Source organism: Vigna umbellata, chromosome 2 (genome assembly GCF_029865625.1).
Source record: "Vigna umbellata cultivar VRB3 chromosome 2, Vumbellata_1.0, whole genome shotgun sequence".
Lineage (NCBI taxonomy): Eukaryota > Viridiplantae > Streptophyta > Magnoliopsida > Fabales > Fabaceae > Vigna > Vigna umbellata.
The window spans coordinates 10,532,183-10,549,157 of NC_142166.1; the positions used below are offsets into that span (position 1 = coordinate 10,532,183).

General features: G+C 26.4%; 1 protein-coding gene and 2 non-coding genes across 3 annotated transcripts; 1 reads left to right on the forward strand and 2 right to left on the reverse strand.

Annotated features, from left to right (window-relative positions):
• Nucleotides 1–202: 202 nt before the first annotated feature.
• Nucleotides 203–284, forward strand: TRNAS-GCU (transfer RNA serine (anticodon GCU)). Its single transcript has one exon. It is a non-coding gene; the product is annotated as a tRNA-Ser (tRNA).
• A 47-nt stretch (nucleotides 285–331) lies between these two features.
• TRNAD-GUC (transfer RNA aspartic acid (anticodon GUC)) lies at nucleotides 332–403 on the reverse strand. Its single transcript has one exon. It is a non-coding gene; the product is annotated as a tRNA-Asp (tRNA).
• A 4,068-nt stretch (nucleotides 404–4,471) lies between these two features.
• LOC148203399 (putative clathrin assembly protein At5g35200) lies at nucleotides 4,472–12,561 on the reverse strand. Its single transcript, XM_088107599.1, has 13 exons — nucleotides 12,517–12,561; nucleotides 12,369–12,438; nucleotides 11,799–11,896; nucleotides 11,580–11,721; nucleotides 11,026–11,120; nucleotides 9,476–9,541; nucleotides 9,328–9,393; nucleotides 9,151–9,231; nucleotides 9,000–9,080; nucleotides 5,230–5,373; nucleotides 5,079–5,151; nucleotides 4,880–4,989; nucleotides 4,472–4,735 (listed from the first exon to the last, which is right to left on the reverse strand). Exons 1-13 carry the CDS (start codon nucleotides 12,559–12,561, stop codon nucleotides 4,472–4,474), a joined length of 1,335 nt encoding a protein of 444 aa, XP_087963725.1.
• Between the last annotated feature and the right edge of the window lie 4,414 nt (nucleotides 12,562–16,975).

Sequence of the window (16,975 nt, forward strand, 5' to 3'; positions counted from 1 at the left end):
CGTTTTTTTTTTCACCGGGTTGTACAATGAGGACAATCTCCGTTTCTGTCCTGTTTGATGATTAGATCACAATGTATTGAAATATAAATAATAATCAGGCTAGATTATAAGTAAAGAGGATGAATTATAATCCTAACCTGCAACCAAACTATAAACAACCTTCTTTTAAAAACAAAACTAAAAATAAAGTATGAATTGTAAAGTCGCTTTGGCCGAGTGGTTAAGGCGTGTGCCTGCTAAGTACATGGGATTTTCCCGCGAGAGTTCGAATCTCTCAGGCGACGTCGTTTTTATAATATTATTATAACTTTTTTGGCTGTAAAAAATAAAACGCCGTTGCCGGGGATCGAACCCGGGTCACCCGCGTGACAGGCGGGAATACTCACCACTATACTACAACGACCATGTTATTGTTACTAACTAATTATTTTTTTTCTAACAAAATTTCACCGTGAAAATCTTCCATATCCGGTACAAATCAATACAAATTAAATTAAAGTTTGAATTAGTAAATATAAATTCGGATGAATTTCTATTTAAACTGTTAGTTAAATCTCTTAAATTCAATAATCATATTAAACTCAATTATTCATCAAAATACACCATCAATAAATTAAATTCCCAAAGGATATCAACTCTTGTAATTTTTCCCAAATCAAATTTTTCTTGTCAATATTTTAATCATTAAGTGGAACCCAAATTCAATTTAATAAAAACAAAAAGCTAAATATACATGAAATCAACTTGATAAAACTTAAAAAAAAAACTAATTCCAAAATGTTTAAAGCCATCTTAGAAAAAAAAACTTGAAAAGACAACACATACAAGGATTTATCTTAATTATATGTTCTTCAATTTATTTATTTTTCAATCACACTTGACCTCAAGATTTTAATGATAAACTATCACTAATTATCAACACTAATATAACTTGTTGAATAATATGAAGGAGAAATATGGGAGGGATATTTATCAATTGATTATTCAATTACATAAATACATTTGATACTACCCTTTAATCCAAAACCCAAAATAATAAGTTTTGAGTTTTTTTTTTTCACATTTATATTATTCAATTTACTGTTTTGAATCCAATAAAGTTTTGTTGAATCATGCACTCTGAATTATGATCATTTGTATAATATATCATGTTATTTTATTCTATTACTGCAGTTAGTGTCACATGTTTAGGTAATAGTTATGATAATAGAATTATGTTTACATGTGTTTATTTTATTTTGAGATGGTTATGCTTTTGAGAACTCATTATTACATCTATTATTTAATTATTTTGAGATAATTGTATTATTTTAAATGTTACATTATATGTCTTTTATTTTCTAGTTACTAAGTTACAAGGTGTAAAAAGTACGTGTATACGAGAACATTATTCATCTCAAACAATTATTCACTACTTTGTTACACTCTATAATTGCTCTCATTTCTTGATTTTTTATTGATTTTTATAAAAAAAATTGACCAACCTTTATGTATTGTAAATAATAGTCTATCAACATTAGATCTCCTTTTTTTTTTCTAGTACTTATAAGAATATCAAAACTATATTTAACTAATGCAACCATGTTAACAAAAGGATCATTGTTAGTAAAAATATTTTTCAGGAATTAGTATATTAATAGTATAAAAAGTGTATAATCTGACTAAGATATTTAGACGTTTGATTTTTCTGAAATGTGTGCATGAAAAATTTTCAAATAAAATAAAATCAATAAAGCATAAATTTTAGTAATTCACTTTTTAATCTTTCTTTAAGATTTTTTAAGAGATTTCACTCATCTTTAAAAAAATTATATAAGTTTTACTATTACGGGAAATATTTTCATAATTCTTGGTTCATCTAATCAACTCGACTTCTGATTTATAATATTTAAACTAGTATGATAAGTGTAATAAATTTAATTGTTTTTCTGATCTTTCTCGTAAATGTAATTTTATCATTTTGTAAAAAAAATTATGTAAACTATTTAATTTAATATAATATGATAATTTATTGTTATAATACATGTATAATTATACTTATTTTTTATAAAGAAAAAGATGAAACAAAAAATTTCATGATCCTTTATTAACGGGAGATATATGTTTATTTCAAATATCTATAACTATTATAAAGAGATACCTCTGTTGTGTACACATTTAGTATTTCTATTTAAGTATTTTTAATGTAATTGTTTATTGATTTTTTAAACATTAACAGTTATTTTGAGATATTCTTTTTTGTATAAAACTGATTATCAGTTTCTTTTTTTAATCTATTCATTTCACGAATTTATGTACTGTTTATTGTTCACATTCAGGTTTTCTTCCTATATTCTTTTTCTCCTATTTTGTTTGTTCTGGACTACTTTGACAGTCTCCTTTTACTTTTCAGTACAAATATGAGTATCAGATTATTTATTTTGATTATTTATTTTTAGAGTGTGGTGATGCTTGTTTAGGACGGTTAAAATAAAACAATTTCGTAAATTTGATTTTTTAATAATTGGTTAATCTCTCTATCACGTATGGTTAATATTGGTTTAATAATTTTATTTTTTATTAAATTCAAAAATTATTTAATAATTAAATAACTTAATTGATGTTCTTAATTATAATATTAATAAAATTAAAAATATGATAGTATTTATAATAAAATAATATTGTAGAATTTACACAAGTAATGAGGACTGATATTTGAAAAACAAAACATGTGGTGAATCATAAATAATGAAAATAATTTGAGTTATTATAAAAAAGTTGTCTGTGTTTTCACGAGCTATTAATGTGTCATAGATAAATTATATTACTTTTTGTTTTCGGTTTTTAAAATTTGAAAAAATTATAGATGACGTCTTTTATACGAAATTAAATTTTTTATTGAAGAGTATACTATGCCTTTTTAACAAAATTAATATTTTTCTTTTCAAAATACATGTATATAAATGGATATTATATTTTTCTCATAATAAATACAAACAAAATTAACTTAATTAAATTACAATACTTTTACCAGTTAACACAATATTATAGATATCTAAAAAATGCGAAAATACTCATGTTTTTACGGATAAGAATAAGGTTAAAATAATAATTTAGTTTATCTTTTCGTTTGATTCTTTTAAATAATTAACAAAAAAAAATGTATATCACGTGGTTTTTCTATTTATTTTTTATTTTTTAAATTATTTTTTACTTTTTTTAATTTTAAAAAATTATATATTTCAAACTAGAATAGTGTCACATAGTAGGAATGTCGTATGTTAATGTCGATGTCACATGTCAGTATCTTATATTCAATGCGATATCTATGTTCATTATTTTTATTCAATTCAGTTTTAAATTTTTTTAGAGTGATCAATTTTATCCATTTCCAAATTGAGAGCAAATTTAATTTTTATATAAATGTTATCTTGATTTTTAGGTTAAATTGTTTAATTGATTTTTAATTTAAATACTTTATGTGATTTTTAACCTCTTAAAATTTTAAACAAATGGTGTTAGTCCCATTTCTAAAATTTTCATTCTAATTTTAGACCAACTCTAACCCAAAATTAGAAATATTTAATAAATATGTGAATGATTTTGAAATAGTGGTATTTATGTTAGACTTTTTTTTAGAGAAGACATGAAAGAAATTTGACACTAATGAAATGTGAGAAAATAATATATCATTTCAATTTGAAAAAGAACAAAAAATTGCTCCATTTTAAAAAAAAATTAAAATTAAATTGAACAAGAAATAAAGAATATAGGGACTATATTGAAGACAAGACACTAACATATAACATTAATATTAACACGTGACACTGACATATGTCACTGACTCTAAAATGTAGTGTTATTATTATCATGTGAGACAATATTGACTTGACACATAAATATTTTTTTTTAAAATTAAAAAGAAAATCACAAACTGTCACAAATCATACATTTATTGTCTTGATAATTCTTTAAAGGAAATCAACAAAAAAATATTAACTTGAAAAGATTGACAAAAATGAAGGAAAATTGATTGTTACATATATAATATATATTTGAATGGAATCGAAATTAAATCTAAGTTTATATATATATATATATATATATATATATATATATATATATATATATATTTAAAATAGTTTAAAAATTTACATATCCAAATCTAAATAATAGAATTAGATTTTAAATCTAAATACATGTTTAAAAAATAAATAGTTTGAATGTCTATAAATTAGTTCGGTATTGCTTTTTTTTAAGTATACATATGCATAAAGTGGTAGAACAAAAATTACAAACGGTGTTTTTACTCTAATTTAAAGTGATACACATGCATAAAGTTGTACAACAACATCCTTGGAGTTTCCTACATGCATAAACCTATATATCCTGGGAGTTTCCTACCTTCACAAACAAATTGATAATGACATTTTAACATACAAGTTTTTAGACCCATTTGATGGTAAGAAACAATCAATTTTCCTAAAGAAAGCTATGTAGTTTGGGTTGGGTGTGTTGGCACAGTTGAAGGATCAAAAGGATTGGCTGTTTTTCTTTGTTGCTGCATTAAATGTTGGTAAGGCATCTCACCCATTTCATATGGAACGTTAGGAAGTGAATTTGGAGATGGCATCTTAAATTGCTCATCATCATGATCAAAAGGATTAAACCTTACTTTGCTACTAAACTCACTTACACTTTCTTCTTTCTCAGCATTCATCTCATCATCATCTTTCCACAACTCCATTCCACCAACCTTCTTTTTCAAAACATCAAAGGAATCACAACAAAAAAACCAGTCAGAATTTTTTTTCTCTTTCAAAAGTCATGCACATCACTCTATCAAAACATTCATAGTTAAGAACATTATAATTATAGTTAAATCGCAAAAACTACTAACCTCTCTGTTATTCTCCATCTCAGTTGTTATATTCCCATTATAATTTTCTGGTTCAGCAAAAAGTGCAACCTCCCAACCTAGTTCTGGGCTTGTCCGATTCTCATCATTTTCTGTTCAATTATATTTCAACAAAATAAATAAATAAATTTTAATAATGTTTTGTTGCATGACATTACATTATGGTAAGAGAATAGTTTACCACTTGGGATAAATGTCATTGCTAGAGATTTCTCTTCAAATTCAGATGCTCCTGTGAGTAAGTCATGCAAACCCTAATAAAAACAAAACATTGAATTTTAGAATTTGTTGTCAAAGGAAATGGAAAATGTACAATTAGAAACAACATTTACCATAAGTTCAGCAGGTTGTGGCACAACCATGTTGTTTTCAGTATAAGCATTTGTTGGCTTATCAACAACATCGTCATTTATAGTCAAGATATCACCCGTTGAACTTGCATTGTTGTTGTTGATAAGTCTTTCACTATTGTCATCCTAATAAGAATATTAATTTAAAATGTATTTAAAGTAATATTAAAATATCAAATTTATAAGACACGGATATATGTATTGAATAAAAATTTGAGTAAGATTTATTTAAATTCTCGAAGTAACTTGAGTTTCATCCTTATCGTGTGACATTCATTACCCATAATCTTGATTTATTATTTTAATAGTAACCATTTATATATTTATTCATCTCCTTTCCACCACCCACCCATTTGAGAATATATCTCTCCTTTACATAAATACACAAATTATTAAAGTTATCTATCTGTGGTAACTGAAATAACATAATTAAATATGTTACAATAAAGTTCAACAAGTTTCCTTTTAATTAAGTATTTTCACAACAAAATGTAAAACATGAAAATGTTATCTGTAAATATTATGTGTTTAATATATATAACATATTATGTAAGAGGTAAATGTTTTGTCTAATAAGTGGAGTCTTTATTTGATGATATGGACACAATCTTAAGTTAATGTTGTATAATAAAAATATTTATTTAATGAAAATATTTATTAAACCTATATGATTTATCGTTTATTGTTGTTTAATATATACAACAAATCATGTAGGTTGCAAACGTTATGTCTAATAAGTGCAGTTTTAATTCCATGATAAGCACATAAATACACAAATTATTAAAGTTATCTTTATGAGACTGAAATAACATAATTAAATATGTTAAAATAAAGTTTAACAAGTTTAGTTTTGGTTAAGTATTTTCATAATAAAGTATAAAACATGAAAATGTTGTATGTAAATATTATGGGTTTAATATATATAACAAATTATGTAAGACGTAAATGTTTTGTCTAATGAGTAGATTCTTTATCCAATGATATGCACACAATCTTAAATTATCTTTGTGCTTAACGAAAATGTTTCTTAAACCTACATGATTTGTTGTTTAATATATACAACAAATCATAGAGGTTGCAAATGTTTTATCTAATAAATGGAGTTTTGATTTCATGATAAGCACACAATTTTAAGTTAACATGTATCTAAAATGTTGGATATTTTTACCTCATATACTCTTGGCTAAACAAATCAAGTATTTTTTAGACTCCAATCACTCATCTCTATCCCATTGAATATTGTTTGACATGCGATCTTTCTTGGTGAAGATAGACTAATTTTTGGACAACAATTATACTTGACTAAGACAATGAGTATTTTTTGAAACATAGTCATCTCTGACTAAGCAAACAAGGTTTGTATGAATATGTGATAAAAAAATCATAAGAATTTGTTCACTAGAGAGAATTACCATCTTACGACATATACAAAGATATAAACTCTCTTCTAGTTTGTTAACCAAACATAACAGTGTTCTTTTGTAGATTTTATGGGTGCAAAATGATTTTAGTAACATTTCAGCACTTAACAATTGTTCTCTTCTATATATTCTTCTTCTTCAAATTATATAGAGCTTGAAAGAAAGACTCATTGAAAATCCTTTTCTAGTCATTGAGGGCTTTTGAACTAAGATAACTTAATCTTCCAGCATTTAACGAGTGCGGATGTAGATGCATTAAAAGAACTCCATGCAACATAAAATGTCTTTTCGCTAGTTTGAAGAGTCATTTTACTTAACAAATAAAATCTAAGAGTGTACGAGAAAAATTGGTGAATCAGAGTAGACACAAGCTTGTGTTAAGATGATTCTTGAAATAAAGCAACTTTAGCTTATATCCCAAGAGATCTTGATGTAGACCATGCTTGCACGAATCATCTAGGTAAACAAAAAACAAAGACATTCCATACAAAAATAAGTTTCAAGAATATTTTTGTTAGGTATGTAAGCTTAAAGATCTTGTGTGCTCACCATATCATAAAGGCTTCGCTTATTAGACAAAGCCAAGATTGCAAGGTGATGTATCATCTGTCAAATGAAACACTTGCATTTTTACATGATCTACTATTTTCAGTCTTACGAAAGACATATCTTTATATTTTACAATGTATTGTGACAAAACTTAATCAAACACAATGAAGCCATGTTTGTAAGGAATTACTCCATCAAGATCATCATTAGAAAAAATATAACTAATGATGTGTTAATTTTCAATGGATAAGAACGTATCAAAGTGACAAGTTTAGTCGTGACTTTTGTTGTTGTTGTGTCATTACCCTGTCATTGCATTGTCTTTGTGCCTTCATCACCGACGAATATTAATCCATCAATAAGTATTAGTTTTTAGTATTTTGTTGGTGGAGAGAGTTGAATCTATACAACCTCTCTCATCCTCCGTTCCAACTATTATCATTAAGTCAACTTTACAGCTCCATCTAAATTAATAGTGATGTACTGGTAGAGTAGTAAAACGAGCTATCTAACTTGTCCAATCCATTACGGATAGGTCACTTAGTGAGTCAATTCAAACCATCTTACTGTTGAGAGTCTAACTCGACCCACTACAGATTGGTAAATTAAATAGATAGACTCACTTAACTAAAAAAATTACAACTTTTTTTCTTCAAACTAATTTATTAATTTTATTCATTCTAAAACGAAATAACCTAGACTTTTTTTTTCTTAATTTCATTGTAAATTAATGCTTAACTATAAAATATCTAGAATGAGAAAATTGTCATGGCTTGGATCTTCTTTCATGACAGTCAGAGACTTTTCTAATTTATAAAAACACTCACTTCTCTTTAGATTTAAAATAGCATCAAAGAATAACTCTAGTATTTGTCTTCGCACACATACACATATATGACCCTAATACTATAAACTATTACCCCAAAAGCAACAAAGAAAAATATGTAGTGCACAGATAAATGAGATAAACATGATGAAAGAGCAAGTTAGGCATACGTATAGTTGTACACTTTAATAACAAGTAAATGAGCAATGAAATCCTAATATATTTAACAATTTCAAAAGGAGTTTAATGATTCCATAAATCCAGCGTGCATGTTAGGCATACGTATAGTTAATGTTCCATAAACCCATTAAATCCCAAATAAAAAATTAACCTTAAACTCCCAATAAATGAATTTCAAACCTACCTTATTGGATAATGTAATCTGTATCCAACCAATCATATTACTTTGATAAAATCCCTAATGATACAATGATATACCTGGGTAGGATAGGATAATAAATCCATTATCCAACTTTTAAAATAATATCGAGTTAGGTTGAATTGAATTTCTAAATATTTTATGTTAAAAAATCTAATTCAATCCATTTTTTTTAAAATTAAATTAATAACTCAAGACATAATTTGTTCATAATTAATATAAATATAAGGATGGATTTTGAGTTGAGTTTTGGATTTTCCATACTTAACTCATTGTCTAACCTAATAAAAATAAATTAGTTTCAATTGGATTGGAATTGATTCAATCATAATTAAAATTCAACCTAAATTAATTAGATTTAATTGAATAAGTTGAGTCTGAGTAATCTGAATCAATAAACATCTCTACACATTCAACCCTTCTAAAAGATACATGCATTGAAAAAATACTGTGAAAATGAAAACATGTGAACTAAATGATAAGTAAGGTGTACTTTTTTTTTTTTCATTGAAACCTATTTCCCATCAACCTCTTAGAAGAAAAAACATATGATGTAATTCACAATTCAGCATCATACCATGTTGTTGTGTTCTAGCATTAAGGAGCTTGGGGCCTCCTTAATATATTCCTCCATGGTACTAATAAAAGAAGCAGGAGGCTGCAAAACAAATGTCAAACATTTTCACTATGAAGCAATATATAAATTAAAAATACAAGCTTAATAATACCATTTTAATATTGATGAATTTTCTCCCCCTTCCAAATTCTAATCTTTTGCAAGTTTCAAAGAACTCAGATAACCATTCTGCCTACAGTAAAAAATAACTCAGCAAGCATAATACGAATTTGGTAAAAGAATTAAGCATGCATAAATGCAAATAAAAAATTGACAATATGTAAAGTACCTGAGTCACTGATTTTTTATAAATTCGAAGTGAACTACGAGCATCATTATGGTACATCTCGAAAAACTGTGCCAAAATAGAAATAAATAAAATTTAACAACTACTTATAAAATTAAATTGCATTCTTATAGTGTTGAGCTTTTTTCACCTTGTCAAGCAATTCAACCACTCCAACAGTTATTGCAACATATAGTTTGACACTTTCACCAGCAACCTAGTTGATAAATATCACAAACAAACACGTCATCAAAAGATGAGTACAATTATTTATCGAGTTTTTTTTATTATTTACTGAATCTTTAAAATTGATATATTAAAAAAATTGAATATATTTTAAAACGTAAAAATTATATTTTAAAGATTCATCAAATAGTCAATATCAAAAACTATATATGCACAGAATTAAAATTCTTAAGAGATCTAATTAAAACGAAGAAAATCATTTAATAAAAGATGATAATTCTTACTATTGAAGTAGCATATTGAATTAAGCGATTTTGTTCAGTTACACCCCTTGGCTGTAAAAGTAAATAGAAAGTGGTTTTCTTGTGAGTCATACATTAAAATTATCAAATGGAAATTAAACATCATGATTAGGTTGTTGTACTAATTAATGTTACCCTGCAATCTAGAAGTCTGGAGAGGAGATTTTGTAAGGCTGGCAATTGCTCCAACAAGATTTTGGTGTCAAGCTTTTCACTATATTTCTAAATGTCCATAGAATCAAATGTTTATTTACACGTGGCCATTTAAATAAAATGAGGATAAAATTGAGAAAAAAAATTGAGAAATCATATTAAATAAAACCATGAAATATTAAACAAAAAACATATTCAGCCTTAAAAAAAAGACATCAAGTCAAGAAAAGATATACTTTTGGAGCAAGAGGGAATGAAAATTATTCATATAATACTACAGCACAAAAATAAAGCAATCACTTTTGTGGACAAGGAGTAAAAAATAGAAAACGCATACAAAAATTTAATAATTCAACCACCAAATTTGTTATCATGAATATTTTTTTTTAAAATACAAGATAATTAATTTGGACCAACTGCTCTATCTCAAGAATTTTGCATCGCATGGTCATCAAACTAAAACAATGGAAAAATGCAAAGGAAGCGACAGAAAAGTTGAAAAATGAAAGTAATAAAATGCAGCACATAGAAAGAGAATGTCATGCAAAAATCAATGACGGACATGGAAGAGTTAGGGTTGTAAAAAATATGTGAACTAAATTTATATAGTAAGTTGACTTAATAAAAAAAAAACTCGACTGTTTAAAATAAAATCTACATTGAAATATTCTATAAATTTGATTCATGGAAATTGAACATTCTTAAATAACACCATTTAAACCAAAACAGAATACAACCTACGATATTGAGAAATATAGCCTAAAATAGAATGTGTATGAATAATAATTAAACAATTTACCCTAGTTCAATTTAATTTAGTTCATTCAAATCTTGACGAAGTTCAGTTTAATTCATTTAAATAATGACACAGTTCAATGCATTTATCTTAAAACACGTTTAAATTTAATTTAATTTTAAAATAATTCAATCCAAAGTTGATGTAGTTCAATTTTGCTCACCCTAATAAGAGTTACCAAATAAATGTGCAAAACCTATTTCACAATTTGTTATGTCAAATAATCCAAAAACTAAGGAAAAGATTACGACCTAAATTTCTCACCGAGCTATTTGTTGCAGCGTCATAGTTTATTACATTGAAACATTGTATGCGTTCTTCAAGGTAGAGGGCATAATGACGAATCCAAATAGAAAAATCTAGTGTTTTTCACCAAAATATCCAAGTTAGTAAAGTAATATCCAAATAGAAAAACCCAAGTTCATACTTATTATACCTAATAGTTTCTTATAATATAAATGAAAAAATATATTTTAACACATAAATTTTTTATATTTATTTTGATACAACTCTTTATTATTTTTTACTTTATTTTTTATTGAAAGTTTTACATTGATTAAAAATAAAGTTAATTTAAAATATATAAATAAATACAAAAATCTCACCTTACAAACTGGTTTTATAAGATAAATAAAGTTTAAAATTCATTTCTTAACATTTTTCGTAAAAAAAATATAAAATTTAACTATTTTATGATATTTTATCTTTATACTTTATTAAATAAATGTAAAAATACGTCGGACTTTATAAATTAGAAACGAACAGAGAAACGAAGAGAAAGAGAAGGTTGGAAAAGTGAAAATGAGCAAAGCATGTACCGCTGGGGGCTGATTTTCCATGAAAGAATGAGAAGTCAATGATGTAACCTTTAGCATTGCGATAGTGGAGAAGCTCTTCAAAAATGGAAGAGTCAAGTTCCCTTATGGCACGATGTAAGACTAAAAGTGATTTCATGGCAACCTGAAGAAATACACAATGAACAAGCTTCTACTGTACCAACCAAAAACAGATCGGAAAATCGTTAATTAGGAACATACACTCCAATTATTAGAATGGCTAAAACGCTTTGTAAGACCCTCTATACAGTAAATCACCTCACTGCGAGGTTTTGACGGAGACAGTGAATGAAAAATTGCTGAAAACATTAAAAAAAAAGTGTCAATTTCTAGACTGAGTTGAAGATAAAAAAAATTAAGTGATCATATTCAATTAAATCTAAAAATATTGAAATAAAAAACCGTAGGAAAAATCAACACACATAAATCTTTACAATTAACATTGTTCGTTTTGAATCAAACTCTAACATATTTATTTTTTGAAAAATATCTTTTTAACAACTTTTTTTTATAATTTTTTTACAACAACCTATGTGGTAGTTTGTGATTGGTTCATTTCAAATACAAGGACAAATAAAATAATAATGACACATAATTTGTTGTCAAAAAATTATTAAAATATCATGGTCTTTATTTTTTATATCACCCTAAAAAATCTTTTATCAGTCAAAATATCTTTTATATATATAAACTCGTATTTATCTTTTCTAAGGTAGAACTTTGTTTATATTTTAACCAAAACTCATTAAACATTTACTAGAAATCACTTACTACGAATGTGCTTTTCCTTTGGTAATTTATGCTTATAGCTAGTCGCCTTAGCAATTGCTGCATCTAGTCCCTGCAATTCATCACCACATTTTAAGCAACATTCACTCACAAACAAATTTAGTCACACAAGAAATTGGATGCAGCATACCTTAAGTTCACCACTGAATTTTGCCAACTTTAAAGCCTTCTTCATGCTCACTTTTTTCATCTAAAATTCAAATGGGAATAACTTTAAATTAAGACAAATAAATTATGTACTATATATAACTATAATTAATCATGAATGAATACAGTCAATAAATTCATTATATTAAACTTGTAAACATTGCACAAACCAAATCGAATAATAATGTTATTTCAAGCTTGAACACAATGAAATGGTTATAAAAATTATATATTTTTTTTTATATTTTCTCTCTATTATATTTTCAAAACACACTAATTTTAATATATATAGTTTTTTTAATATATATTAAATCATTGTTATGATCGAAAAAATCTCATGTAACAAAGTTAACGAACGAGCATTACGTTTCACGTAGATTCGAGCTTTGCATGGAGTAGATAAAGTTAATCAATTAATATATACATATCTAACACCTCTAGCTAGCTATGACAGTTTACTAAGATCATTTTAATACAATGTCGTGGCAAAAATGATATTGAAGAATATAATATTGTTCAAACTATTCAAGAAGGTTCCGATAAAAGAATTCAAATGCATCTTCAAGCATATTAGATATTATAAACTTGTTTAAAACAATAAATATCAGAATCAAATTAACAAATTGAGTAATATACACAAGAACACAAGAATTTAAACAAGATGAAAAAAAGCTTCTAAGAATTTAAATGGTTTTATTGAATTGTACTATTACTTTAATGAAAAAGCAATAAGAAATTTACATCTGAATCAAGTTGGCCGTTGGAGATGTTCAAAGGTGAAAGAAATGTTCAACAGTGCAAGACATCCTAGGTGACAATTTTTGTGGAAATAAACATACATGTTCAACGTTTGAAAAAGCATATTTGTCGGCGATATTACAGCATTATCTCTTTTACTTTTTTTTTTCATTATTGTAATATTAACTATGGACCTACACGATGTACAGGTAAATAAGTGAACTATTTAAATTTTGTTTGACTAAAAACATTTTAAAAGATAAAATATTTATTTCTTAATATGTTTGTTTCTTATGTTCTTAAAGATATAGTCAACTATATTCTAATCTCTTGGTGACATTGCTCACACTAGTGAAAAAGAAGCGTATAACGTTTATAATTTATAATTTTTATAATTTTTTCCTCATTTATAATTTTATTTTTGTGATAAAATTTATTTGACTTTATCAAATTTCATCTTTGTTTTATTATTATTATTATTATTATTATTATTATTATTATTATTATTATTTTTATTGTGATTATTATTATGATAATTATGTAATTATTATTTATATTTGATTATTTCTCTAGCATTTAATATTGTTATATCAATTTTATAATTTCATACATAAAATATTATTCGTATAATATTTCATTATTATTATTAGTATTTTATAATTTAATATTTGATTATTATTATTAGTATTTTATGTGCTAATTTTAAATATGTTAAACTTTCTTCCAAAATTTGAATTTGTGATCCTTGATATTAGAATTACTTATCTTGGGTATTATATCTTGAAATACATTTAGATACAGTGAATTTTGGTGATGTTATTAAAGAAAGAAATCAAACATTTGAGCAACTCATTTACTCCTGCAATAATAATATCAAAAAAAGAATTTTACAAATATTTTAAATTAATTTCATGACTTTTGGTTGCTAAACAAAACAAAGAGCATCCAAATTGACTTTGCTCCATTCCTAAAAGTGAATGCAATAATATCTTATTCATGTTTTCATGGTCGTGGCTTTTGTATTGGTCGTGTTCATGATAGTACTCATGATTGTGGATGAATATAAAAAAAAATTCAAAGAAACATTTTATCATCATAAGTGAAATAATAATGTGAAAAAAGAAAAAATATATAGAAGGTGAAAATGATGACAAATAAAATGAAAATATAAATTATCATTATGTGCTAAAGGTCATTTGAGTCATACTTGTCATACACCAAAATATCTTAAAAATAAGAAAAGAACATATAAATACATTTTTTGTGTAAAGGAAGAGGAAGAAATGCAAGAAGAGGAACTTTTGCAAAAATAAAGATGAGAAAAAAAAATTGAAAGACAGTGTACCAATATCTCAAGGTATGCTTTAATCCAAATTGTAAACATGTATATATTTAAGTGTGTCTTTTGGCCTAACACTGTAGATAACCAAAGAATTTTAAGTAAAGATTTACTTTTTTTTTAAGCATCGGTATTAGAGTGTTAACCGCTTTCATAATAGTGTGTTGTTACGTTGGATTTCTTCATAAAATTAATGTTGTTTATTAATTTTTATAATTTTATAATTGCATAATAAAAATATTTGCCGTGTTATATCAAAATAACAGTCAATGATGCTCTATTATCAATCATAAAATTAATAAAATTGATTAACTTTATAATAAAATTAATAAAGTTGACTATGTATTTATAGTTATAAATTATTAAAAAATAAAAGATATTAATAACTATATATATTAATTATAATGAAACATTATTAATAAATAAAAAGTATTAACATTAATAAACAATAATAATAAATATTTTTCTTTTCTTTTCATTTTTAATAATTATCTTTATTTTCTGAATGAGTGTTTTACAATAAAATTTTAAAATAAAATAGAATATTTTGGTAGAATTTTAAAATCACCGAATGCAAGAAAATATTTTATAAAAATAAATATAATTTAATTTACTAAAAATAAGAAATATGGTGGGCATTGAAACCAACCAAGAATCTTAGCAATTATTGATTTTTGAGAAAATATTCTTGAGATACATTTATATTCATTTTACACATTATTTTTATTTTCTTATTATAAAAATCATGTTAAATGAATTATAAAAATCATGTCAAATAAATGAGTGTGGATGATTATTTTTTATTATAAAAATCATGTCAAATGAATTATAAAAATCATGTCAAAGGAATTATAAAAATCATGTCAAAGGAATTAGTGTAGGTAATTATTTTTTACTTTCTTATTATAAAATTCATGTTAAATGAATTATAAAAATCATGCAGGTGAACTTAAACATTTAATTACAATTACTACAAAAGCTTTCTGTAATACTACAAGTCTTCAAAGATCCTTTGCTAACAGAAGATTAGGCGAAACAAAACGTTTATGGGTAGAGGAGTTACCCGAGGTGCTATGGGGATACAAATGTACTCCGCAAGGTTCTACTGATGAAATCCCTTCAACTTAACCTATGGAAAAGACGTCATGCTTTCGGTTGAAGTGAGTGAACCTTCGTTGAGACGAGACATCAAGGATATAGATGTCAACGATGAACAACTGCAGGTTAACCTCGATACTTTGTCAGAAAGACGAGAGGTAGCCGTCATTCGTGCCGCTGCCCAGAAAAGGTTGATTTCAAGAAAGTACAATACCAAGGTGAAACCAAGAAGCTTCAAAGAAGAAGATATCGTATGGCGCAAGAGAGGTGAAGCCAGGAAAAATCGAGCGCATGGAAAACTAGCAACTAATTGGGAGGGACCATTTCGCGTCACAGAAGATTTGATGAATGAAGCTTATCGACTCGAGTTACTCAATGGGAAAGTTATCCCTAACACTTGGAATGCGACTAATCTCAAATTCTACTTTAGATGAACATTACTGTCATGTTTAAGTTTCTAATGACATAGACTTTTGTTATTTAAATTCTTTTGTGTTTGCATGTTGTAATAAATAAAGCCGAACAATTTTTATTCAATGAAGTGGCGAATCCACTAGGAAGTTCCCAATAACTCCTAGGTCGAAAACCGAGTCGTGAAGGAAGTCCCCAATGGACTATCATTCTCGTTCACTAGGAAGTTCCCAATAACTCCTAGGTTGAAAACTGAGCGGTGAAGGAAGTCCCCAATGGACTATCACTCTCGTTCAATAGGAAGTTCCTAGTAACTCCTAGGTCGAAAATCGAGCGATGAAGAAAGTTCCGAATGGATTGTCACTCTCGTTCACTAGGAAGTTCTTAGTAACTCCTAGGTCGAAAATCGAACAGTGGAGGAAGCCCTCAATGGACTGCCACTCTCGTTCACTAGGAAGTTCCCAATAACTCCTAGGTCGAAATGAACTACCACTCTCGTCCATTGAAGAAAAGTTCTTCATAAAGCCCCTAAAATATCAACTACATAGGAGGAAATGTTACCCATAACCTCTTCTATCAATATAAGAGTTTCAAGCGAATACTTATAACACATATAACATCATCCGATTGATGTTTATCAACTACATAATAATGGTGTCTCGACCACCTAGCTAATGAATGTGAGGCAATGGCACATACAAGGTTGTTTTCAACTCACATGAAACAACGTCAAATACAAAGGCGTTCAACTTCAAAATATAAGACAGGAAACACAACAGCACAACAATAAAATTGTTCAAATGTTTAGGATACGCTTAAACTGTTACATAATCATTCAAAAGAGGAAAAGCTAAAA